General features: G+C 40.7%; 1 protein-coding gene across 1 annotated transcript in view; it reads left to right on the forward strand.

The window, feature by feature from the left end:
* The window catches only part of BST1 (bone marrow stromal cell antigen 1), a 43364-nt gene extending 31699 nt beyond the window's left edge, over positions 1–11665 (forward strand). The window contains 7 exon segments of the mRNA XM_090035624.1: positions 314–393; positions 1229–1305; positions 4098–4190; positions 6282–6368; positions 6869–6928; positions 9995–10085; positions 10087–11665. Coding sequence (XP_089891750.1) covers positions 314–393; positions 1229–1305; positions 4098–4190; positions 6282–6368; positions 6869–6928; positions 9995–10085; positions 10087–10110 — 512 coding nt within the window. The 3' untranslated portion in view covers positions 10111–11665.
* The last annotated feature ends 246 nt before the right edge of the window (positions 11666–11911 follow it).

The following is an 11911-nucleotide window of genomic DNA, read 5'->3' on the forward strand; positions in this document are numbered from 1 at the left end:
GCGTTATAAAGGTAGATGTATGCCTCTTTTACTGGTCCTGCCTGAAATCCTGAGATCCTATCCAGTTTCACAGCATATTTTATCTCGGCCTTAACCAACGTACAGTATATGCTTTTTGGGCCAGAACGTGTCATTGATCAAGTGTAAGAGCTAGTACATGCAGAGATAAATGATGCAGAACTGTTGTGTATGCTTATCAGGTGCCCAGCCATATAAACCTCTATAGCCAGTGATTAAGCATCTCCTCATGCCACTTTAGATTTTTCTTTGTTTGTCATCTCCTCAGTTATGTATTTTATATATCTTCCCACAGAAGTAGATGACTCCTGCCCGACCACAGAAGAATGTGAAAATAATGCAGTAGAATCTTTCTGGCGGATTGCATCAATCAATGTAAATTATACAGGAGTTTACCTTCCTTGAACATATCTCTAGGTAGCTCAGAAACTTGTTACCCGTCATGTAGACATAACTGTAGGCCTGATCTAGCGTAGGATGTAAAAGGGTGATGATAACAAGGGGAGCTTAACCATGATGAACTAAAACATGTTAAAATTGCCATTTGCCTCATCTATACTAGCATTTTAAAGTGTTCATTAACTTGCATTAAAATGTACAATTTTTTCTTCATGAAGATAAAGCCAAAGAAAATTGAGCTGTGAAGAAAGGCGCTAGTCTGGCAGTTAGGTGGAAGTATTATCTGCCTAAGACACTGTCACTTTCTCTTGCAGCAATAAGGCTTACTGTTTATAGATAAGCCTGGTTTAATATTTTACCATTTAATTACATGTGATTAGATGAGCTATCTTTTGCTGTTTCTCCAGTGACTTCAGCAAAATTATTCCAGCTGGGTATTGTTCTAATCGCAGAGCAAGTACAACACAGAGTTGCAGTGCAAAGCTTTTTGTACTAATCTGCAAGTGTCCCTTGACCACGCCCCAGACTTGTTAGATACTCTGATGCCTGGGCATGGGCCAAGTATTCAAGTACTAGCTGGGATCAGTTTTAGGTGTGGAAAAAAACAACAACACACCTCTTATAGCCATTCATATCCTCTTCTGCAGCTGCTAGCTAGGGTGCCAGTTTTGATGGTCATTTTGCCAAGCAGTGTCTTCACTGAAAAAATGCCATGTCCATTGGCCATGACTACTTAATTGTAGCACTAAGTCTTACATTAAAAAGTCTATAGGGGATGGTCTGAGAAATAATCTTCTCTTCTCTATTGCAGTATGCAAGACAGAGTTCTGGAATAATACATGTCATGCTGAATGGTTCTGCAACAGGAGGAGCCTATCCAGTTAAAGGGTAAAAGAAATTTAAAAAAACAATGCAGGACTATATATGGTCTAATCTCAGAAAAAAAAAAGTCAAATGTTTGGGGACTGCACCATGCATGCCTGTGAACAGGAATAATTTTCAGAAGTCCATAGCAGCACAGTCACTCTTATATTTTAATTAGACAAGAATTTCAGAAGTACTTATGTGAGATTGATAAGACTTGAACTCCTGAGTATGAAAGTCACTTTGAAAATGTGGTTCAAACTCCTAGGGGAGTCCAAAAAATAAAATTGGCTGCAGGCAGACAATCACACACCCCACTGACAATTGCATCAGCCTAGTATAATCAGTCAGGAACAAAGAGACAGGCAGCTAAATAGGTTAGCTGCACAGAATAGGTGACTATTATTATATCCCACCACAGAATAATGACAGCCATCACAGAAATTACAGTGGGAAATTTTGGGACCGTCTTTGTAGAAGAGATCAGATGACAGAGATCTGTTCCAGTCTTTACTACAAGCCTTGTATCCAGCACAGTACCAAAAAAAAAAAATTAAAAAAAAAAAAAGTAAAAAAGTAAAAAATACTTAAACTCATTCCAGTAGAATTTCTTCTTTCTTGTGTCAGGCTAGGCAATAGATTTCTTTTAAAAATCAGGTTATGTATGCAAATAACCACAGATAACATTTTTGCAGCCTTTAAACCAGCCTCCCTCCCACATCCTAATTTGGCCATAATAGTTTGAATTAAATCAATTTTGGATATGCCTCATACATATCCAGTCCCTTCACAAACATTTAGGTATAGGAATATAAAAAGACCTTTTCAATGACAGAAAGTTTTTAAAATTTATTACAGAAAATTTCACATAATACAAATGCAGATATTTCCAGTGCTCTTTTCAAGTAAAAGTGATCCTGTCAAAATGATACAATGTGCATAAAGAAATCACTGCCTAAGACACTGTCACGTTCTCTTGCAGCAACAAGGTTTACCATTTATAAATAAGCCTGGTTTAATATTTTACCATTCCATTACATGCGAGTAGATGAGCTATCTTGTGCTATATCTCCAGCAACTTCAGCAAAATTATTCCAGCTGGATATTTTGCCCTTTGGACACAGATAATGTTCAAGAGTCTAACAAACCATGCCTATGGAGGACGGTCATGGGATGGGGCTCCCAAGGATGGCTGTGTTACCCCTAAGGCCCCTTGACCATGCCAATTTGGCCCGTTGGGCACCCTCAGCTCTTGCCTGCCACATCTTGGTGGATTTATAGTATATGTAGGCTGCCTTTAAGTGCTCTTGGACATGGTTTGATGGACTTTCTGAACCCCATGGGTTCCCAGACCCCTTGTGGGTCCTGCTTCAAAATAGATGTCACAGGACACCTCAGCCTTATGGACTATATGCATGTCTCCAACCGCCCCTTTACCACGCCCCAAGCCTTGCAGATGGTACTGGCATTATCTTGCCTAGGTCTCATTATAATTTGGCCCCTTGTCCTCACTGGGCTCTCTGCATCCCTGTCCCTGCACCCCTCAGTGCTGGAGTCTCTGCACCCCCAAATGCCACACTCTTTCTGGTGCCAGGGTCCCCATGCTGTAGTGGGCCCCCCAATGAGGCCTCCTCCTTCCCCAAATAGCCTCACCCAAACCATCGGTGTTATAAAACAACAGCCAAATATAAGCCCCTAGGCTATAACATAACACAAACTGCCCAGCTATAACACAATTGGAGCCACACAGGGTGTGCTCTGTCCCTTAACAGTACCAGAAGCTGCACTTGCAGTCAGGCCTCTCCCCTTTGCTTCCTCTGGGAGAGCTACTTCCCCCTTGGCTGCGGGCAGAGAACTGCCCTCCTGGCCTTTGGCCTGGGGTTTGCATACGAGCCAGGCCCTGCCCCTTCTGGTCAGCTGACCGCTGGCAGGTGTGGGCCCACTAGTTCTGGCTGCCCTGGTAACCAGCAGCTGGGGCTCCCAGCTGACTGCTAGGGCTCTCCCCCTAGCAGTTCCAGCCCTTAAAAGGAGCAGCACACCCTAGTGCCCTGTGAAAAGGACCTTCCTTCCAGGCTAGGATGGGGCAAATTGAAAAACCACTCCCATATGGTTTTATGTGTTTTCATAACCCTATGATTTATTTATACACAGTAACATTTGTCTTGTTTTTGTTACTCCTACTTTAGAGAACACCACCCCCCAACAACAACAACAAAGCTAGAGCCTACGTGGTGCCTGGAAAGAGGCTGCTCTTGCAATTTGTTCTCTTTTTAACGAAACACTAATTGATTTGTTATTTAACTGTTGTGTTTTAACCTTTATCCCTCCCTACCCAGCAGTACTACTGCAGCTTATTCCAGCTCCATGCTGCTAAGAGCAGCAATTAAAAACGAAACACTTAGGCTCCAAAGACTCAAGCTCTGGGAATGGTCAAAATCTTAGTTTGTGTTTTGCTGTTTTGTGTCTGATGACAAAACAGCTGGTACAAATGGAGGCCCCACATGCTGAATTACTGAAGTTAGTAGGGGCCATGATCAGAACCCTGGTTACTGCCAAAGTGGTGGGGGGAGAGAAGCAGGGTCAGACATGGAAATGAGTGAACCAGGCAGCCATCCAGGGCCAGGACATAAAAGGGGCCTGAAAAAGGTAATTCTTATTATTATTATTTCTATTATCTCTGGCGAAGGAGGGCCCAATACTAAAGATTCACTCAGGGCTGCCAGGAGTCTAGGTATGATGCTGGAGGAAGGAGAGAGAGGGAGGGTTCCCTTTCCATCCCTGCCTTTGGTTTTAACTTCTTGGGATTTTTTACTTAGTTTTTTTGCAGACTTTGAAATTCCTAATCTCCAGAAAGAAAGAATCTCACAGATTGAAATATGGGTTATGGATGATATTGGAGGACCAGATTTGTAAGTTAAATGTCTTCAGATAATCCCAGAAACTTTATTTTCACCTTTTATGAACCCATTTCATTTTATTTTTCTCTATGTTTATTATTAGATAGCAGAAAGTAGGGCCGGGTGGCACCGTGGAAACTAACTGGCTCAGAGAGGCATGAGCAACAACCTGTTACTATGAATGGATTGGTATAAAGAAAGGGTTTTATATAGAAGGGAAAAAGGAGAGGACACTGATGAGAAGTAAAAAGTGGGTTGATTACATCAGAAACACTAAACCTCAAAGTTAGGTTAGGTGCTTTCTTAACAAAGGAAATTACAATCCCTTCCTCACGTAAATAGATAACTTTAAACTAGCTATTTTAGGTACTGTTAGCAGGGTGGCCAGAGACAGAGCCCGGTATAAGCTAACTACCCAAGTATTTACTCTGTAAGTTTTGCAGCTCTTACTAAATTCTCTGCTTCCTGAGCTACACTGCACCCAGTCAAGCTAGTTTAAAGTCAGGCTTGTTATGTCTGTACAAGCTCAGTGTAGCTATAGCCAAGGTCACATTAACACCTTTGATTCTGACACTTTTCACCACTACAACAGTACTAAGCAGGTTTGAGAATCTGTGTTCTTATGAAATTCATAGTCTGTTTTTAAAGACCTCAGAAATCAAGCATCCATCTATATTTATTACCTGACATAATTTTGGCATAATTCTTTTTAAGGATGAAAACTGGAAGGGATATAGAGGTAGGTGGCAAAGTTAAAAAAGGGGGTTAGAATGCATGCCATACTATGGACAGATCAGAGGTAGAAGTAAAAAAAAAATCTGTATGCAGAAGTGATGACAAGCACAAGGGAGAGAAAATGGGAAGTTGGGTAATAGTCATTGTGACAGAGGTGAGAAAAAAATCATCAAGGGGTGAAAGATAAAATAAGGTTAGGAACATGGAAATTGACCGAGATGCTTCAATTTCTAATATGTTTGAGGAGGTTAGTATTCATATTAATTTAGGTAAAACCATGCTAATGAATTAATAATGGTACATAAAAGTGATATTGTCACTTCACTCCAGAGGGGCTGATTCTCACCCTAGTCTATGATGAGGATACAGACCTAGTATTATTGGAGGTATCAGTAGAGCTTATACACCTGCACTTCAAGATATTAGCGCCTTCTTACATGGTAATTTTGCATGGCTTCTGGAGCTCTTAACCCCTGCATTGTCCATATATTAACACCTTAAAGTGGTTTTAAGCTCTCATTACATGGCTCAGAGTTATATCTCTCCAGAGCAGGATTATTGTTGATCTGCACTATCTAGCTCCTGTTCCATTAAGGTGTATCCACTCCCCACAGATGTGCCACCAAAGTTAGAAGTCCTCCAGTATCCCAGGATCTCTCACACTCCCACCCATGGAGCAGGGATCGAAGCCTGTCTTGGCTCACCAGACCTCTAATGACAACTCACAGCTCCTAACCTTGCTCCCCAGGTCTCTAGAGGCAAACCACAGCTGTGCAGATGGAGAACAGGGGACAGGCAGAAAAAGTTTCTAAACTAAGGGTGCAACTGCTCCAAAATCCAAGCTAGCACCAACACTGATCAACCTTTGTGCAGCTGAAGGCACAAAGTGTAACAAGGACCTCAGCATAGTTGATTTCTTTGTGGGAACGAGATTCAGTCTGAGAAAGGTGAGGAAGCTATAATGCACAAAAAACTGATGAAGCAATTAGATATGTTTAATTTGGAAAAGAGAGAGGATAAAAGGTAGACTGAAAAATACATGACAATTATTTTCAAATATTTGAAAGGCCATTTTCCCATTTTTATGACATTGATCTCCATTGTGACAGATAGCAGGACATGAGGTAGTCTGTTTCAACTGTAGGAAAGTAAGTTAATTTCTCAGGACAAACTTTGTAACTGGCAGTGGAGAAAGGTGCCTAGGGAAGCTGTGAAATCTCCCTCACTGAGGGTTTTCAAGAGGAAGTTGGGTAGGTAGCTGCCTGGGTTGGTTTAGTAGCTGCACATTTTGCATCTGTCACAAGGGGTTATACTAGAGGTCACTTCTAACACTATGGTTTTATTTTAATCCAGAAATCTCTTTTACAGGGATTCCTGTGGAAAAGGCAGTGTACAAATATTAGAAGCCCTACTGAAAGAGATGGGTTATGACATCACCTGCATTGACAATTATAAGTAAGTGGAACTTTTAATAAATATAGTGCATTTGCTAGAGTTTCAGATAGAGAATGGATAGAAATAGGTTAACCTGAACTCAGGTGCCACTAACCTGCTAGGCCATGCCGTGTGTTAAGAATGATGATATTCTTCAGCCACATCCCTAGGTTTGGTAATACTAAAGTTTCAAAACCCTGCCCGCAGGGTTTTTGTTTTGTTTTGCTTTTTTAATGTGCAGCATTGCACTCATTCAGTACCAGACACATAAGATGGTCTTCCATTTAGAGCTTTGGATGGAAAAAGGAATGCACAATCTAGATAACGTTTATAAATTAATATCCCATACTGATATCTGTAGCTCATAGCTGTGCTTATTCTAGATTTTTAGAGCTACATTGCAAAACAAGTACCATAAGGAGAAAGTTTAGGCAAGCAAACTCAGTCTCAATGTTTGCTCAATGTTTGGTTTGCTTTATTTACTAATCAAAGGATGCTGAACAAAAATAATCTCATTACAGATCTGTATTGTTTTTACTCTGCCTGGATCATCCTGATCACCCCAGATGTTCTGTTATATCGTAAGTAAATGAAGATCAACCTAACTTCTGTTGAATCAATTTATTCAGAAGACTTCAGCTCTTTTACTGGCTGTGCATGAACAGTTTGCAGTATTCTTGATTTTCATATTTGAATTAATTCAGCAAATAATTTCTGCTTTACAAATTATGTATAATCAAATAGTTACAGGTATTCAACATTAAAACCAGTGTTGACTAGTTCCAATTTAACGCCTAGTCAACTGTCCGTTGACCAAATGAACGTAACTCTTAGACTTAAGTATAGGATTTGCTTTCTATAATCATTCTCCAAAAAATGTTGAAGTGCTAAGTTAAATGAGAAGAGCAAATGTAGAAAACAGGAGCTGTCTTGCTAAATATGGTGCAACTGTATAAACACCAAACTGCAAGGATATTTGCATACAGTCTTGCAGATTTTACATTTTACATTTCACAATGCAGACATAAAAATAATTAAACATACTTAAAAAAATTACCTTTATAGTAGACATCAGGGTGAAGTTTAACACTGTTAACTACAAAAGTGTGTTTATTAGCACATGGAAAGCCTGACATAGAAATTTTAAATATGAATACCTTGTGCTGAGTTTTGTTAAGGTACATCTTCCAGGTAACCTGAACTCTGTATTGAGAGCTCATTAAGGTAGAAGAATAATACAGAAATTTGCTTAATACATAAAGCACGAAATACAGAGGAGTATTGAGCAACAAATTACTGTCCCTCTGTCAGGCAGCAGAAGAATGTCAGTACAACAGATCTGGAGACCAACCTTCTTCTACATTAAGTATATCTACCAACAGCAAGAGCATACATACCGGGAGAAGCAAATATGCATGAGACTTCAATACCTGCAATGAGTCCTTCCACATCTATCCAATACAGGATTTGCCATCTTCAATATAAGATTATTAAAAAGAAGTTAATAATGATATTCAGTACCAATAGCTTTCTCTGTTGGATACTGACATAATGCTTCCTTGTCTGTGTATCTGCCATTTTGGAAAGGTATGACATCTGTTTAATAATCCAGAATTACTCTCTCACACCAACTAATGAACATGTGAAAACAGCAACATTGAACAGACCGAAAAAATAAAAATGGTCACACTTCAACTTGTCTGCACAAAGAATGAGACAACCAGGCATACAGAGGCATTTTTTGTTCCTGGTTCTAAGTTGTAAGCTTGTATGAGCTGGCTGAGTATTAAAATACAGTGATTGCTAAGGCTTTTGCTGTTAAGCACTGAAGGAATTTCTGGCTGTCACTTGTGAAACCCTGTGCGCCAAAAACTAATTATGTGAAAAAAGTTAATAAAATTAGCCAACTGAAAAACCCAAATATTAACAGGGCTTTCCTTTTGGATATTGGGAGTGCTTAATGAAGGATCTCTCTTCTCCCAGGTTTTAAACCATACCTCCCAGTTTTGTGGTGTGGGTACATTCGTTGGCTGACAAAATCTGGATAGGAAGCATTCTGGAAACCATTTTAGAAAAACTTGTCTTTTCACCTAAAGGCTGAATATACCACCCCTTCAGCACTAACACATACTGCAAGCAGGGGACCAACTGCTTATTCCCTTCCATCCATTGGAGTATTTATTGGACTATTATCACCACTATTATTAGAGGACCTTCTTCACGCTGCACTTAATCTTGCATGTTACTGACATCCCTACAAAGAACATTCCCTTTTTGGTCATTTTCCACTCTCTGATGCATCTCTCCCGACATTTCTAATCCTTTTTGCATGTTCAGCTGTGTACTAAACTTGATTCATCTTGTTTTCACTCAGTCACTGACACTAGGAATGAAGGTTGCATGCTGAATGGGCTTGGCTACCCCAATCACTGTACCACCTGGAGATAGAAGTAAATTAAAATGAGAAATCAATGCAAAATTCTTATGTTGTGGTGAATCAGTTATCTGCAATGAACAACACTTTAACCTCCCCCCTCGCAAGACAGCTACCAATCAGACTGTGATTTTTCAAGTTTATGAACTCTTTGAACTTTTTGATGAGTAGTTTTCTAGATGGTTTACTCTATAGTTAAATAGTCTGTTAATCTAATGTACTTGCTGACTCTGACTTGGCTTTGGCAGAAGTTGTTAATTCACCATTAAAGCCCCATTTCAGTCAAGAGCCCTAAAATTGACATTTTTATACTTAAAGATTAAACATAATGGCAGCCAACATTCAGGTCCTGATTTCTGGGCTCCAGTATAGCCCCTTTTATAGTGGCTCACTGAGACAGGGGCTGAACAACTGGTTTAATCAACCTCTGAAGAATACAGCACATGAGCTATGTTGAGTGGTATAGGTGGCTAAATTCCATCACTGTAATGCCACAAGTCAGGCAAGTATACCAAGGGAAAAGTCAGTGTCATGGCAGGGACAGGGCTACCCCAAGATCATAGGCTGGTGTAACCTATACTTAGAACTGTACTTTAGACTGATAGCACGTGTCCCGTTTCCCTTCTTGACACTTGGGCTGAGGTATAGCATGAACACTGGCCTGTTAAAGCTGGGCATTAAAAGTAAGCCTGTAGAGATCAAGAATACCCACTAGGTGGCACAGAACACAAACAGAAAGCATTTCACATGTACTCTGATCATAACAACTGTATTCTGTATTTGTTATTTAGACCATCGCATAACAAAAAGAGGCCTACTGATAGACCCGGACCCCCCATTGTACTAGGCACAGTACAAATACACAACCAAAAAAATTGTCCCTGCCCTATTAGCTTGTAACTTAAGCGTAAGGCAAAACATCAAAGATGGATACACTTGGGCTGTGTCTCCCAGGGAGCATGAGCAGACTGAAAAAATACTGGCCAGTAACAGGCTAATGCATGATTTTGTGCCCAGATTTTTTGTTTATAAAACCACAACAGCTGAGCAGAATTGAGAGTCAGTTCAAGAACACTGTAAAGAGACTTCTGGAAGTTAGTTTACAACTTAATGTTTGGACTTCATCCGAGTCCAAACTACAAAGCTCCAGTATTTAAAAAGATCTTAATTCAGCGGTGTGCTATGAATACCCTGTTTGTTTTCTTTTTTTTAGGTCTGCGCTATCAGCACAAAGAGGACCTGTATTTTCAGACCAAGGAGGCAGCTGGAACAGGCTCACGTTCATTTCTTTTGCACCCTTTGTTCTTCAGATCCATTTTAATTTACTAAATCAATTTGCCTAATTTGGGGACTCCTAATTGCCTCTGCTCTCCCTAAATTTGGCCACATTAGGCATATCCAGACAAGCATACACATGTAGGTTGCAGTGCTGCAAACTGCATATCCACACTGTTCATTTGCAGTGTGGCGGCTTTTTTTGACGTCAGGAAATCCTGGCTTCAAAAACAACCCCCCCCCCCAAAAAAAAAAAAAAAAAAAACTGGCAGAAAAAAAAATGCAGGACAGCATGTGAAGTAGTGGACAGGGCAGCAGCGTGCACCACTCAGCCAGAGCCATGCTCCAGCTGCCAGCCAGTTTCTGCATGCCTAGATCACCATTGCTGCAGCCCTGGGAGGCCCCCAGAACCCCAGATAAGGCTGCTGGAGTCAGCCCAGGGCCACTTGCCACGTGTCAGAGTGTGGGTACACAAATATGTGCTGCTGCTATTTGTCCCTGGGAAATGTATGTTCCCATTCATGGGGGATGTACCTGGCCCATCTCTGAATGCAATAGCTCCCTGTGCCTGCAAATCATGCTTTCATTTCTTCTTTTCTCCTCTTCATTGGTCCCTGGCTGCATCAGTACAATGGTCTCACCGTTAGTTCTCCAGAATCCCAGAATGCCCCTTTGTTCACAAGTCCTGGGAATCAGAGCCACAGCACTCCCAGTTACACATGTATCATTGACAGCCCCCAGTCATTTTACGTCCATTCAGAAGTGCCTTCCTTATTTTTAAAGCTAGCCATAGGCTTCTTCCAGAAACTAGGCCCAATTCTTCTTCGCCTAGCACTGACTTCATTCTGAAAAATGGAAATGAAAGTAATCTGGATCTAAAAAACACAATCCCTAGCAAAAGCAAGTGGAGATCGCTGATTTGCTAGCATCTAATGCTCATTTTGCACTTGAACAATGATAACATCAGGGACTACACAGTGGACAGTTCAGCTACAATTGCTTTTATTTTCATATACAGTACAGCACCATTTCCTGAGCCTAACCTCTCTGACAATTTGTAGGACAAGACCCTATTTTGCATACAGCTTTTTACACAGACTCATAGATGCTGATTTATTTTTGCCAGATGGGGAGAGGTCACTAAGATGATGGATATGTGGGAAGTTTTACTGATTTCAGGTGACAGCCTTCCTGAGGGGGCCCAACGCCAGGGCCCTTGGGTCCCCACATATCCAGCATCTCTGCACAAACCAACAGCTGACCAATCACACAGATGCTGGTCTGCTGGTGCTTCTTGTTGTTTACATTAGTGACTGGCTTCACCAAGGCCAGTGAGCTTAGCATAGTTTTCACCATAATGTCCAGACTTAAATGTATCAAATTCAGACTTTAATCCTTCTAAATCCTTGCAGGGACCAAGACTAGATGACCCTGGATGTCCTATTAAGCTATTATGGCCAGTTATAGTAATGGAATATTCTCATTTTAGTGTCATAAAACCAAGATTAGTTCCTATTCCAATATAATTTAACTCAGCCTCTATATTGCATCATATTATATATAAAGTACTTGAAAGATGGAATAGTAAATAAAATTGTATTGCAGTTTATCTGTCTGGTCTTTATTCTTGTAATAGTTAGGTCAATACCTTCTTGGGGTCTTTGGTATTTACATATGTAGCCCAGGTACACCTGGGGGCGTGTGCCCTGTCCTCTGATGCAAGTGGTGGGGTCAGGCAGGGTCCTGAGGAAGGGGTCGGCTACTAGAGCAGCTTCTTCCCCTCTCTATAGAGCTAGGCCAAAACCAAATACTAAACTATGTACAGTTTATTACAAGAATAAATACAGATGCTTAA

The sequence above is a fragment of the Crocodylus siamensis genome, chromosome 2 (genome assembly GCF_052110815.1).
Source record: "Crocodylus siamensis isolate JL-2025a chromosome 2, ASM5211081v1, whole genome shotgun sequence".
Lineage (NCBI taxonomy): Eukaryota > Metazoa > Chordata > Crocodylia > Crocodylidae > Crocodylus > Crocodylus siamensis.